Source organism: Camelus dromedarius, chromosome 1 (assembly GCF_036321535.1).
Source record: "Camelus dromedarius isolate mCamDro1 chromosome 1, mCamDro1.pat, whole genome shotgun sequence".
Taxonomy (NCBI): domain Eukaryota; kingdom Metazoa; phylum Chordata; class Mammalia; order Artiodactyla; family Camelidae; genus Camelus; species Camelus dromedarius.
Window position 1 is genome coordinate 122,469,010 of NC_087436.1, and position 14,834 is coordinate 122,483,843.

General features: G+C 51.6%; 1 protein-coding gene across 1 annotated transcript; it reads left to right on the plus strand.

Annotated features, from left to right (window-relative positions):
* Positions 1-1,233: 1,233 nt before the first annotated feature.
* SLBP (stem-loop histone mRNA binding protein) lies at positions 1,234-13,056 on the plus strand. The gene is made up of 8 exons (XM_064488858.1): positions 1,234-1,375; positions 1,467-1,583; positions 4,221-4,325; positions 6,828-6,887; positions 7,177-7,314; positions 8,122-8,271; positions 9,501-9,582; positions 12,150-13,056. Exons 1-8 carry the CDS (start codon positions 1,317-1,319, stop codon positions 12,264-12,266), a joined length of 828 nt encoding a protein of 275 aa, XP_064344928.1. The 5' UTR covers positions 1,234-1,316; the 3' UTR covers positions 12,267-13,056.
* The last annotated feature ends 1,778 nt before the right edge of the window (positions 13,057-14,834 follow it).

A 14,834-nucleotide genomic window follows, 5' to 3' on the forward strand; every position in this document is an offset into this window, starting at 1 on the left:
CCTAGAAGTGGCAGCTTTGATGTGCACATTTTGTTCAGAATAAGACGAAAAAGGAGGTCGACTGTAGGAGTCTTCCCCTCTGATTTCCTAGCTGGGGGGCAAGGGTCTCAAAAAGCCCAAGTCCTGGGCACCTTTGTTGAAGGGTCCTGGGGGGTTGGGGGGGGTCAGCATGCAAGGGCCCATGTGGGGGGACCCGGTGGCCCAAGGTGGTGGGCCCTGCTGGCTGAGGATCCCTGTGCTCTCTGCTGTGTTTGGTGGGGTGCCTGGGTGGCTCAGGACGGCAGCTTGCGTTGGGGAGCTCCTCGACAGCACGTGCTTCCTGCTCCCTTATATCGCGGCTAGACCGCGAATGTATTTAGAAAGCACTACGTGCAACCCATGAAAAAAAACACAGGTGGACTAGAATTTTCTACATCCCAAATGTCTTTGACTTTTCTTTCTTTGACTTGGGCCGTTCCCTTTACCTTGGTTTTGTTGTTGTGTTTGGCACACAGCATCAGCACTTAACGCAAGGAGGCTGGGCCGAGGCCCCGCCGGGTTGGGTACCGGGTGGGGGTCCCGGAGGGCCGGCGGAGGCAGGGAGTTAGCGCGGGAGGTGGCGCTGAAAGCGGCAGAAGTGAGCCGTGCTCAGGGCTGAGAAGTGACGGGGGATCGCGGGGCCGGGCATCAGACGCCGGCAGCGAGTTCCTGTGCAGACTTAGGTGGCTGAAGACTGCAGCCCGACTCCGCCCTGCGGCCACCCTTTCCGGGTTTCCGGTTCCCGCCAGCGCCGACACTGCCCCTCCCTGGGCCGGCCAATCAGAGGCCGCCCTTGCCGAACCGACCAATCGGAGACCACCCCAAGCCGGGACGGGCCAGTTGGAGACGCGTCGCTTGCTCCCGGGCGCGCCCGCCTCGCCCTCACCCGAATCTCCCGCCATTACCCACCCCCGCCCGCGAAGGCGTGGCCAATCAGCGTCCGAGGGTTGCGGCGGCCCGGCCGCGTCCATGCCGGAGGGGCCAAGCTTTTTCTGGAACCTCGCCTCGGTCAACCCGGCGGCTCCCCTCCGCCTGCCGGACGGCAGCGTGCGGGGCCGCGATCTCGCGGCTCCCGCCCGGGCCTAGGCAGCCTGCGGGGCGCGCGCGGCCGAGCGGCTCCCCCGGGCGCGAGCTGGATGGTCTCGCCCGGCCCGGCGCGCGCGGGAGCCCGGGGGGCGGGGCGGCGGCGATAAAGGCGGTTGGGGGCGGGGCGCGCGCCGTCAGTCAGCGCCGCCCGGAGAAGACGCCGCCGCCGCCGCCGCTGCCCGGACCCCGAGGAGCCCGCCCGCCTCGTCGCCATGGCCTGCAGGCCGCGAAGCCCCCCCGGGTGCGGGAGCCGCCGCGACGGCGACGCCAGGTGAGGCGGGGCGCGCGGCGGGCGGGGGCCGGGCGGGGGGCCGGGCGGGGGTCCCGGGCCGCCCCGCCCTGACGCGGCTTGTTGTCGCCAGCCCGCCGCCCCCCGCGAGATGGAGCCTCGGACGCAAGCGCACAGCCGACGGGAGGCGCCGGAAGCCCGAGGACGCCGAGGACCCCGCGAGGCCGGCGGGCGGCCGCAGACCCGACAGGTGGGCCCGGCGCGCCGCGCGGGGGCCGGGCCCCCGGGGGTCCCCTCGCCTGCCTCGTCCGCCGCCACCGTGGACTGCTCACAGCTTCCCGACGTAGCCAGTCAGATTGGCCCTTGGAAGAATCCCCTCAGGAAAGTTAGGCGTCAGCCCTGAGTCACAAGCGGTGGGCGCAGGTTGCGCACCGAGCCCGAAGCCGCAGGACCCTCCTTCCGCCCGGCTGCTCCTGGGGGGCCCGCCCTCTGACGAGCCTCTGGCCGCACTGGTGGTTCTCCGTGTCTCGGGCGAGCGCTCTCCAGGCTGGGCAGCGTGCTGGGGAGGTCAGGACGGCGTGCCAGACGAGGTTCCTTTTTGGTTGCGCTGGTCCCTTGACGCGGGGGTAGGCAGGTCAGGCGGGGTGTTTCAGGGGACGAGGAGGGGCTGCAGAAAATGAGCAGGCCAGCCGGTGGTGAAGGCCAGGGTGTTGGGCAGCCCCGCGGGTGCTCAGGGAAGGGCTCTGTTGAGGAACCTTTGTGTGATGGCTGGGATGAAATGGGAGGTGGTTCCTTGAAGAATCCACCTGCCTGGGCCCTGGGGGGCGCATCCAGCCTGTTGAAGGACTGACTAGAGGAACTCAACGGGAAGGGGCGCCTGCTAAGTTGGCGTGAAAGGGGGCACGAGAGATGGCACAGTGGAGGTGGTGAGAAATATGTGGTTCAGGGTAGACTTCGGAAGGCCGGACTCAGTACCTGCTGACGGGGTAGGGCAGGTGCAGAGAAAGGTTAAGGGTGACTGGTTTTTAGGCCTGAAGACTTTTGTTGCTTCTGGAACCATTTGCCAAGATGAAGAGGGTGGGAGTGGAGCCGACCTCTTGGGGAAGGAGTCAGTGGTTCTGCTTAGGAAGCTTAGGTGATTAAGAGAAGGTGCTGAGAAGGTGGTGGGTCCTCAGCCTGGACGTGGAGGCGCAGACTTGAGTCATCATCACATGTGACGACTTAAAGACGTGGGACAGAGATTACCTGGGGAAAAGATGCGAGTGTGGGAGAGACCCCAGGAGCCTGGAAGTGAAGGGCAGGTTATCCAGTGTTACCTTTGGATCAAGCTCTGACTCCTGTGGTGGTTTCTCTTCTAGCTGGCGATGCAACATTAAATCCTCACGTTACTTGAAAACTCCTTTGTATCCCTCGGGTACTCTTCGGGCTCAAGTCAGCCATGCGGCCTCCTTATCTTGACTGGGCAGGAGTGTTCCCGTCCTAGCCCTCTGCACAGCATTGTGTCTTATCCCCTCGGTCCCCTGTGGTGATGAGTGGGAAGAGCCAGCTGTGTCTCCACAGGGGCAGAGGTGATCCCTTTGGAGGGAAGTTAGCAGGATGTGTCGAGGCTTTGTTTTCCATTTGAGCACTTTTCCCATCATCACTCTTGTCCTAGGATGGGGTGAGTTGGTGAGTATGATTTGCCTAACTTAAAAAATGGATTTTAGTTCCACTAAGGTAGTTTCTGTCATACTACTAAAACATGAGATATAGAGGAAGGTCATTTGTAAGCACTTTTTAAAAGTTCACGAATCTCGTGGCTGGAACCTGGATCTGGATGTCTTCATACACTCCTGAGGTAGTTGATGTCGAACTCTGGACGAGCCTCCACTTGGTTCTCGCTATATGACACAGTCATTGAGTCATTTTACCGTTTGGTTCATTCATTTGATTTCAGACCCTGCTAACCGTATTTAGACTGTGGAAATTTATTTTAGAAATCCAAATTGAGTTTCTCTGGGTGGGGTAACTATATGGGAAGAAAAGATCATTACGTAAAGGAATTGTTTGTTATTGCTGTTGCATTTTCAAATATGCCATTGGGTTTTCAACTGGAAGTATTAGGTTGTTTATTGTTGCAGCTGAAGTTAGTTTCTGCTTTGGATACACCAGTGGTGGGTAATAGACAATTGACGAGGAAAAGTAAAAATGCAAGTTGATATCTAATCTATAAGTAACAGATATACTGACAGGTCTGACTGCCAGAATTCTTGGCATGGAGCCCTGTTTTCAAATTGCCTGAACCTGACTAAAGATTTCCTTGAGCTCTAGATAAAGTGAGCTCCTAAACTAAAATTAACCCAACTTTGGGGGCACCTTTACTAGTAGACTAAGTCCCAGTGCCGTAAGGACTCTGAAGTATGTTCTTACTCCTCTTTTAATTATGTGATGTGCGTGTGCTCCTGGAAGTAGATGGTAGCCACGTTTATTCAGTACCTCTTCTGTGCTGGTCACTTGGCTTAGCATGAAGAATGTATTATCTGAAACTTCTTTAATGTCCTGGAAAAGAACTCGTGTTTTGCAAGAAAAAGAAGTTGTGCTGGGTAGAGATACTTCTCAGGCTGGTGGTCCAGCTGCCTGTCACCTTTCCCCACGGTGGGCTGTGTCCTCATGCCTTAGCCAACACGGGCATGTGGTGAGTGCGCAGAAGCTGCTTAATGAACAGAGCCCAGAGTGGCGTTAAGTGAACTAACCAGAGTCAGCGAGCAGGTAAGTTACGAAGCAGAGGCTACCCTGGAGCCCGTTTTCTTGGCACTCTCCACAGTCTTGGAACACTTCCTCATGTACACTTGGAAAGGAAACTGAAGGTTGCGTCATGGTTCAAACGTGTATTTTCATTTTGTTGCAGTTTTACCACTCCTGAAGGCCCTAAGCCCCGTTCTAGATGTTCAGACTGGGCAAGTGCCGTTGAAGAAGATGAAATGAGGACCAGAGTTAACAAAGAAATTGCAAGGTATCTGTTTCAGACCACTGTGAAATGTTACCTGTGGTGTTTTTAATTATATGTTAAATTCGAGGTATGTCTTTGAATGGTGGTTCTTAGAAGCCTGGTGGGCGCCAGACCAGTAACATCCGCAGCTCCTGGGAACTTGTTAGAAATGCAGATTTTCAGGTTGCACCCCAGGCCTGCTGGATAGACACTGGATTGGGCCCAGTCATGTCTTAAGCCCTTCAGATGAATCTGCTCACTGAAGGTGGAGGACCGCTGTCTTAGTGGCAGTCCTTCTGGGATCACAGCGGGTGCGATGTGGTAGATACTGCTGGCTCCCAGAGGACTGCCGTGTTCCCTGCCACACTGGGTGCTCCCTTCCCAGCAGCATGCCTGGATGTGCTCTCCTCAGATACGGAGTGCACTCTTTTGACTGACACTTGGCTCAGGTAACAACTCAGAAATGCCAGAGTGCAGGGAGGGGTCTCTAACTTGGGACCTGCAAACCCTTTGCAATCGTACTCAGAATTGTTGTGTGTATGCAAGTTCAGCGCCAAGCCACCTCCTCTTCCGCAGCGCTTTCCAGCCCAGCTCCCTAACAGCTGCTTGCCTCCCTGGGTTGTGCCCTCACTAGTGTTGTGAGGCTTTTCTGCCTTTGGACACATGCCGTCCAACCCAGTGAGTGAACCTTGAGTTAAAATGCTGTCGCTCGGGGTGAGTTGAAGTTAATGCTGATGAGAAGATGTGTCCTCACTGTCAGGAGGGAAATGGGCCAGGCCTTCCTCCACATGCAGTGCTCAGTAGTGTTCTAGGTGTCTCCTTTGGGAGCGCCCAGGGGCTGGTTGTGACCGCTTCAGGGCCACTTAATTCCTTCCAGACATGGAAGTGTGTGACGGGGGCCAGGTCGGCGGTGTGACTGGGTGGGAAGTGAGGTGGGCGTCGACGGTGGTGGGCTCCCGTGTTTTGAAGGCGTTGTTGTGTTCATGTAGATCTCGACTTTCCCAGCTGGAAAGTTAGACTAACTTGGTCTCTGCTGCTTCTGTGCTCTGCTCACAAGGCTTAGAACAAGTCACGTAATGTACTCGTGTGTCTGGACCCTCACTGTCACCCCTGCTGGGGACTGTCTGCAGCTTCTGTGCTCTGCAGGGAGACCTCTCTCTGTCCTGACCCTCCTTTGTTCCTCAGTTGTCTCATAGGCCTGTCTCTGAAAATTGTCATACTTTGCAGAATGGGTCTGTTCTTGTCCAGAGCACTGTTGGGGACCACTCTGTGGATCACATCCTTTCTGGTGGAAAGCTGCCACTTTTTGTAAGACCCTGGTGATGTGAGCTTTTGATGATGGTGGTCTGCATTACTTCCTACCAGGAAGGGGCTGGGGGAATGAGAATTCAGCTCACTGTACTTCAAGGAGGCTGACACACACCACACACTAGCTGTCTGAAAATTTGAAACTGGGTTTTGGCATACCTGAAGGCAGTCTTTTCAACTCGGGTTCCAGAACGAGTGGAGCCCTACGAAAAATGACCCGAGGGACTAGTTTCCCTGTTTTCGGAGGGCGGTCTACGATCGTGCCATTCTAGATACACAGAAGGTGTCCAGACTCCACTGGGAAACCTCACTTGTATTCTGGTTTCTAAACTCCACTGGGAAACCTCAGTTGTATTCTGGTGTCTAAACTCCACTGGGAAACCTCAGTTATATCCTGGTGTCTAAACTCCACTGGGAAACCTCAGTTATAGCCTGGTGTCCAAACTCCACTGGGAAATCTCAGTTATATCCTGGTGTCCAAACTCCACTGGGATGCCAAAGGAAACTTGGGAGGGGTGGAGAGTTATACATTTGGAAGGAAGCAGAGTGTTGTGTGACATCTTTGAGACACCAGCATGAACCTCCAGCTAGAGGTGGGTCATGATTTCAGTGTTACATTGCGCTGCACTTTTTTTGGTGACATACCTTTGCAGAGCTGGGTTTTGATAGTTGCTATGATAGAAAGCAGATGCCTTGAATTCACAAGGAATGGGTGGGCGGTTCAATCTCTGCAGGATCAGAGAAGGTGAGCAGTGCCCAGCAGGCGCACATGTCTCAGCAGTAAGTAATTGTAGTATAAAAATAAAAACTTTATTTCGGCTAACCTTCATTTTTTTCCTAAAGGCTTCAGGGTTAGGGGGATGTAAACATCTATGTTATTTGGGTCTTGGTACTTAAACTGAAGCCATTAGGGGTTTCTTTGGCCTAGAGACTCTCTCCTTGTGTCCAGCGGTGCCAGGGAGGGCATGGAGCGCTGTAGTTTTCTTTCAGAACCTGGACGCTTAAGCACTTTATGTGTTCTTAGCAAATAGTCTTTATCTCCTCATCAGAGAAGGTGATTGAAGGAGGTTGAAAATAAGAGACCATATACTGTTACTTTCATCCACTTACCACACACCTCAAGGGAGGCTTTGTTCCGGGTGGCTGTCTTTCAGCTCTGAAAGCACTGTGTGAATTTTTATACCTTTTTAAAAACAGAAACGTTTACTTTGCTTTCAGATATAAAAGGAAACTCCTTATAAATGACTTTGGAAGAGAGAGAAAATCATCATCAGGAAGGTAAATGCTGTGAATTATTTACTGACTTGCTAGACCTGTGATTTATTAATGAAAGAAGTTGTGAACGTGAGATGTCGAGTGTCTCAGTAGCATTTGTTGATTTTCTATTTTTCCCTGATTTGAAATATGTATATATTGTGTACGAAATTCCCATATATGTAACGATTCTGGGCTGTTCTGGGGTTAATATGGTTTGGAATCCAGGGACAAATACTTCATTACTGTGTTTCAGCGTTTTCTGACATAGTGATCTTAACTGTGAGGCTTCTGCTCACTTCATTTTCTTCAGCTCTGATTCGAAGGAGTCTGTATCTGCATTGCCAGCTGACTTAGAGACGGATGAAAGCGTCCTGATGAGGAGACAGAAACAGATCAACTATGGAAAGAACACCATTGCCTACGATCGCTATATCAAAGAGGTCCCGAGGTAGGCTCCTTCCAGCGGCACGTCCCGGTCAGGTCGAGTGGCACTGCCACCCAGAGTTGCTTGGGAGGTAAATCTGATTCTGGGTGTAGTTGACATCTGCCAAGAACTATACTGTTGATGACTTTCAGGCACTTACATAAATAAAGAATAGATTGGTGGCTAAAAAACCAAGGACATGCAGATGAAAGAAAGAGCATTTTCATGATTTAGAATATTAAATGGTATTTTGTTTCTTAGGACTCATAGCTGTCTTACAAATGTAAAGCTTAAAATACACGACAGGAAAAAGGTTCAAGTTACAGATTGTAAAGATCTTGCTGGAGCAAAACAGGAGCATTGCCCCTTTTGTGTAAGCAGCACGCTCTGCCACTCTCGAGGATGCAGAGAGCTTTGGAGAGCGCGTCAGCTCCTTGGCAGGGTTGAGGTTCAGATACACTTTTCTGGGGAATTGCAGAGGAGTAGCAGAGTCAGAGGTAGTGCTTTTTTATACATTTCTTTGCTCACTTTGTAGACTCTTAAGTTGATCTGTAGTTTTTTGTTTGTTTGTTTCCTGCAAAAAGCTTTATTGTTTGCATTTGGTCCAAAGCTTGGGAGAAGGCTTCAGAATGGTTAAAAAGCTGCCTGGTGACTGCAGAGAGAGGCTTCAGGCAGAAGCCCTGACACCAGGGGGGCTGCACAGAGTCTGCTGGGTTGCAGAGGCTCCTGATGTATGTTTTTTTTTAACAGCCATAATCTCAGTTTGGTTAATCTTTAAGCTGAGGTGCCGATGTGAGTGGCGCGTGCTAGGGTAATCTTCTCTCCTGGCAGACACCTTCGACAGCCCGGCATTCATCCCAAGACCCCCAACAAGTTCAAGAAGTACAGTCGGCGGTCGTGGGACCAGCAGATCAAACTCTGGAAGGTGGCTCTGCATTTTTGGGATCCTCCAGCTGAAGAAGGATGTGATTTGCAAGAAATGTATGTCTTTACTGTATTCTTGTCCTCTGTTTCTGCGATCCGTCCAGTGACTGCAGTAGCTCTGTCCCTTGTGTGGCGGATTATATTACATCTGCCTGGAGGTCCTGAGGGAGCGGAGCAGCCAGTGGTCCCCTTCATGTGTGTTTTCTGTGCACCAGTGTGTAAAGCCACATGGGTGGGCTCTGAGGGCTGGAAGGGAATGTACCTCCTGGGTTGAATTCACTTTTTGTGGCTAGGAAAAATAGATGTCAGTAAACCTAGACATGTGGGTTTTTGTTTGTTTCTAAGATAACAATTTTGAAAAGCATATAGGTAATTTATGGTGAGCTATTGAAATGAAAGGTCTTTTTTTAATTCTTATTTTTTATTGACGTGTAGTTGACTGACAATGTTTCAGGTGTACAGCAAAGTGAGTCAGTTATACATATACATACATGTTTTTTCAGATTTGTTTCCATTACAGCAAGTAAAGTGTTTTTTTGTTTTTGTTTTTGTTTTTTTAGCTAAAGAAGGCTTTTATCTTTTTAAGCTGTGTCTAGTTGGAAAGGAGTCAGGCCTGGATTTGTGCCAGGTTGTCAGGGTGCCAGTTGAGCAGGAGGTGGAGAGACTGGTCTGTGTGGCCTCTCTTCTCGGCTCCCTTCTGACCGAAGCCTCTGTCTCTCTCGGAGACACATTTATTCATTCAAATGTTTGAGTTTCTGAAATGCTGGGGGAAATTTATTAGAAACTAGCATGTTTGAAGCGATGGGTTTGCATGACAGTTGGCCTCACAGACATCACACTGACTTTTTACTGAAGTTACACTATTGTCCCTTCCTCTTTTTGAGTAGGAAATTGGAAAAATTAGTGATGTGTAATATGGTTTGCTGTAGTGTCCATTTCTTCCCCAAATTGATGCTTCTCCTTGCAAGGATGCTTGTGGGTGCGTGTGAACAGCTGGCCGTGGTTAGGGCTGGCAGATAGCTGTGTGCTCTGAGCCTGGTGGCTGTTTCTGCAGTTACTGCCACCAGCTCTGCCTCTGCGAGCTGCTTGGCAGGGGCAGGCCTGGCACACGGGGAGTCAGTGAGAGCTGTTGGGTCCCTTGGGAAGCAGAGGCGACACTGTCAGTGTCCTCATGGGGCAGCCTGGTGGGGTGGGCTCGTCTTCAGTGAGTAGGCCAGGAGAGCCTCCTGCGCCGTGTCCCCTGGCTCTGCTAAGGGGTGACTGATGTGCCTGTTTTCGCATCACAGACACCCTGTGGACCTCGGGGAGATGGAGACCGAATCTGCAGAAAGCAGCTCTGAGTCCCAGACGAGCTCTCAGGATAACTTTGTAAGTGCCTTTTTTTTGTCTTACGTCTCAGTGTAGGTGCTTCAGGTTAATTGTTGACGGCATGTGCCCCTTTATAAAGTGAAGTTTAAGCTGAAGTTTGATTCTGATGCTTATGAAAGAGGGGCTCCTTACCCCTTTCCTTGACTCATCGAAATACCAGATTTGATGGAGGCATCGGTAGCGGCCGTATTTTAGATTTGGGGTTCAGTCCGGCCAATCAGGAGTACTGTTTTGATTTAAAAGTGAAAGTTCTTTTCTTTTGGCTCTGGGGCTCACACAGGCGTTATCACTAGTGTTAATTTAGGCCTTTTAGTTTGTGCCGGTGCGCTCAGTGTAGGGATCGTCTGCTGGTGGTTAAGTGAAGGGATTCTTCGGGCCTAGGAGTTTCCCCACATTTGCCAATTTTTTAAAAATTACGTTTTGCGGGGGAAGAACTTCAAAGATGAAAAGCAGTGTACAGAATTGTCTCATCTCTAATTCTGTAGTCGTCGGCTGGGGGCACGTTCTTGACTGCTGCGTGTGCACAAGCCAAGTGCACATCAGCAGTTTACAGTAAAAGGGCCCCTTTTTTGTTATAAAGGAAACTGCCCCAGTATTTACATATGGAAATATCCAGCATATTAAGTGGGAAAATAGATTAAAAGTTAGAAAACATAAATATGTGTTTGAAAAAGTCATGCTTTCTGTAAGATGAGCCTGTACTGTATTTGCACAGCTCAGAGGCACCTAAAATAAAGTCTCAGGGCTGCCCTCCTGCCTGCCTTCTGTCTGTGTCGCCCGGGGAGGCCTGGTCTGCGTCCTTCCAGTCTTGTGGGCCGTCTGCACACCTCGTACTCCGTGTGACTGCGTGAGATGTTAGAAGTAACACAGACTTCCAGGTTGGAGGGACGACCGAGTTATGTTCATAAGGAATACAGCCACTACAGATTGTTTTTGATGACTAATGTGGAAAGTTGTCAAGATAAATAAAAACAGGATATTTAACAAGATGATCCCAGTTTTGTGGATATTTATACACAGGCAGGACTAAAAAGAAACCCAGGAAGGCCTCAGTAGGTGATGTCCTTAGTTTGGATTGAGTGACCCTTGTCCTAGCTCAGGGAACATTCTGAACGTGCCACTTGTGATGGAAGGTCCAGGGAGATGCGCAGGCTGGGGGCCAGGAGAGGCAAGGTGACCATGCGGGTGTCAGAGGGGGCAGACCGTGAAGATTGGGGGGGGGTCCTGGTGGGAGATCCTGGGGGTGTCTTAGGAGAGGTGGCTGGATATGCAGGCAGCTGCGCTAAAGGAGATATTTAGTGCTGTCACCACCCAGGTGGCTGGCTGGCTGTGTGTGTTCGTTGACCACTTGAAAGCAAACTGTAGGGTGGTGCTCACCACCTGGCACTGGACACGCTCCAGTGTGCTGACTGCGCTGGGGAAGTGGAACATTGCTGAAGCCCTGCCATCTAGTGAACAGGCCAGCTTCCGGGCTCCTGATTGTTCCAGTGTCCTTTTTACAGGTCTTTTTTGATCCAGAATTTAATCAAGGGTTGCATGTTAAATTGCCACCTCTCTTAAGTTTTCTTTAACTTAGAATAGTTTCACTGCTTAACTCTGACATTTCTTTTGTAGAGCTCAGGCCAGTTTTCATAAAGCAGGATGTTTGTCACTTGGGAGTTGTCACATTGTTTCCTTAAGGATGAGATTCAGGTTGAGCATTTTGGGCAAGACTGTGACAGTGGGTGGGGAGGTATCAGTTTATCCTGTTAATCAGTGATGTTCAGTTTACAGCATGATTCAAGTGGTATCAACCAGATTTCCCCATTGTAAAAATAGGAACCTTTTTTTTAACATTCATTTAAAACTTTGGTTTTAGTTGGTATAAACATTGGGCTTCGGTTGGTTAAAATTGTAAACTCTGACATAACATTTGAGTGTATGATCTTTCAGTTAAACTTCTTAAGTGAAAAAAGCAATCCAGAAGTGTGTTAAACTAAGCACTGTCACCTGTCCTCAGCCACTACTCAGTTCTGTCCAGCCATTTGCAGAGGGCGGGCACTGACGTGCTCACCCCAGCCTTGGGCTCTGGGCAGCGGCCAGCGCAGAGGATGTCGGGCCCCTGTGGCGTGGTTACAGGTGCCTCCTGGTCATCTGTGTGTTCTCTCACCTGGTTCCCAGAGGCTGTGCTGTGTAGGAAGTGGCCCATTTTGGGGGTGATGGGCTCGGGAGGGGCAGACCTTCCTCGGCAGTGTGGTAAGTCCACGTAGCAGGTCCTGTTGGAGTTGAGTGGCTGTGGCTCAGAGGCCTCAAAGGATCAGTTGGTTTCTAGTTGGGCGGGGTTGATGGGTAGGATTTTACATACCAGAGAAAGTGAGGCTGGATGCTGTTGATGAATTTGAAGTAGCTGAGCGCCTTGGACTCCCAGGTGAGGCTCCTGGTCAGAGACCCTCGCCGAGTCTTAGATTGGAGCGCCGGGGGCCGGCTGGCCTCCACTCCACGCAGGGCAAGCAGCCTGTGTTCAGCAGCGCTAGCAGCAAGCCCAGCGTGTCTGCAGAGCGAGCCCTGACCATGCTTCTGTTTTGCAGGACACGTTCTGTGGCACACCCACGAAAGTGAGACACGTGGACTGCCCGGCAGAGGATGAGTTTGATTTGGAGGCGTGTTTAACTGAACCCTTGAGAGACTTCTCCGCCATGAGCTAACTGGTACGGCCGCACCATCCAGGCACCGGCTGAGCCCTGCCCTGTGTTCTTAGCTGGCTGGTTTCTGTTAACAGCTTCTTGTCTCATGGTGGATTGTTGTTCTTGCCATATATCCTTAAGAAACATTAATTTTATGAATAGGGGGTGCATTTTGCATGTTTTAAACTGTAAATGGAACTAAATCCAAGGGAAGTGGAACTTGAAGCAATCTTGCCACGACCTTAATTGCTTTTAATCTCTACCATCTTTGGGTTAACGTGACAAGCATATTTTAACTGGTTTTCCACAAGTATGTTGAACGTTAAGTTGCTGCCTGTCAGGTGGCCGCTTGGGTTTACAGCCGTTCACAGGACCACGCCGGCGCCGGCTTTCTCTGCTGGTGTCTGACCAGGTGGTCTCCGCGGGTCCCTTTCACACTTTTATGGAAACTGGATATTTGGCTGCTTGTCAGTAAGTCAAGGTGGCTTTTTCCTCATCCAGAGCACTGAATAGTCAGATTTTAAATTGAGCTGGTAAGTTAATGGGTTTTACGTAAGTTATACAGTCTTAGTTTGGTACTTGTAAATAGCACTAGGTAGGCCATCTACCCTCCAAGAGCTGAGGCAGCAGAGGGATTTAGAAAGCATGTTTTTTTTACAATCAGTTAATTTACCATGTAAAATTGCTGTAAATGATAATGTGTATAGATTTTCTGTCTAAATATTCACTTGTAAACTTCTTGTTCAGACTGCTTTGTTTTTATTGCTTTTGTATGGAATGACATTGCAAAAATAAAAAGGAAAGAACCTTCTTTAACTGACTTACTATGTTGCCAGGTAGGCCAGCTGCTGTGGTAGATCCTGCGGTTGGAGGGGCCGAGGGGGTGTCTGTCCTGTCAGTGCCCGGGGAGGGTGGCTCACAGTGGGGGAGAATCATGGCCCAGGCTTTAGCCCCCCACCCCCGCTGTGCACGACCTCCTTTTGACAGGCTCGGGGCTCCAGCCTGAGCTCTCAGTCGGGCTGCAGCCAGGCCCAGACCTGGTCAGCGCAAGGCTCGCCACACTGGGTGTGTGCTCTCCTTAGACCCAGGTTTCCTGGCTGGAGGGTGTGTGTGCCCGTCAGCCTTGCCTACAAAGCCAGGGGCCTAGGCTTGATGCCTGTTCGGTAGCTGGGTGACGGCCTTTCCCTGTGTCCAGAGACAACCGGGGCCATGCAGTCCACCCTGGAGCGGAGTGAGCGTGGGACCCGGTCCTGAGGGGTTGCCCTGCCCTCCGAGTCTTCTTGGTTGTATACGTGGCCCCTGGCAGCCGTGTGCAGACGTTGCCCCCAGCCTGCGGCCATGGCCGTGTTCCCTGTGGGTGCCCCCCGGGAGCTGAGCTGGCTTCAGGCAAGGGCTGGGCTTGGGCAGCTTGGTTTAAGGTGCCGTGAAGGGCAGAAGCCCTTCCTGTTCATGTTCCTTGGGCTCGTACCACAGGTTAGGCCATCTGATAGACACTGGGGTGTGCTGGAGATGATGCCCCTTAGAGCACTCAAGCTCTGATGGGGACTGAGGTTGGCAGTGGGATGTCAAGGTTAAGGGGTAAGGGCAGAGAGAAGGGTGGGGGAGCGGGGTCACTGAGTGTTCTTGCGGGGTGGTTGGGAGATGCCTGATAAGGTGGCGTGTGAGCAAAGATGTGCTGCCTGGCAGAGCGTTCACTCCAGGGGCAGCAAATGCAAAGGCCCTGCAGTGGGAGTGTGGTGTAGGGACCGTGGAAAGAGCCCTCAAAGGTGGGAGGGACCTGGTGGCTGGCAGTGGGCGGGCGCTGGAAGGACCTACAGGAGCCAGCTTGTGAGAGGAGCTGTGAGGAAGGTGCAGGGGCACCTCGGGGGCCTTGGGGAGATGGCTAGTGAGGCCGGTGGAGAGGCGCAGGAACACTGGAAGCCAGGGCAGAGTGGGTCCTGGCCCCAGGTGACAACACTGAGCAGCCCTGTTGTGAGCAGGGGGCAGGGTAGTGGTGGAGGACAACTGTGTGCCTAACAAGCTGGATGCTCCAGCGAAATGGCCATGCCAAGCCCTGAAGGAGCCTGTGGCTTCCTGCTGCTTGGACAGAACGAACGAGAAGCTCCGGGAAGGGCTCTTGGTGTGAAGGTGTGCCCTTCCTGGTCCGCGTGCCCAGCCTTCCCGGGTGGCGGGCGGGGCGAACCCTGAGGGACGTCAGAGCAAAGGTCAGATGTAGAGGGCGGTCAGGAAGACCCGCGTGTTGTGCCGCTGGGGCTGGGGCTGTGAAAAGCTTGTTGGGACCTTGAGAACTGGGGGGTCTTTCCAGCAAGTAACAGGGCTTGTAAGAAGCTTGAGAGCTTGTCCCTCAGGAGCCCGAGACGGAGGAGAGCTTATTAGTATTTTTAATTCTTATCTTTTATTGACGTGTAGTTGATTTGCAGTGTTAGTTCCAGGTGTACAGCAAAGTGATCAGTTGTACATACACATACGTACTTTCTTTTCAGATTCTCTTCCGTTACACGTCATTATAAGAAATTGAATCTAGTTCCCCGTGCTGTACAGTAGGACCTTGTCTGTCTTTTTCATGTATAGTAATGTGGGTCTGTTAAT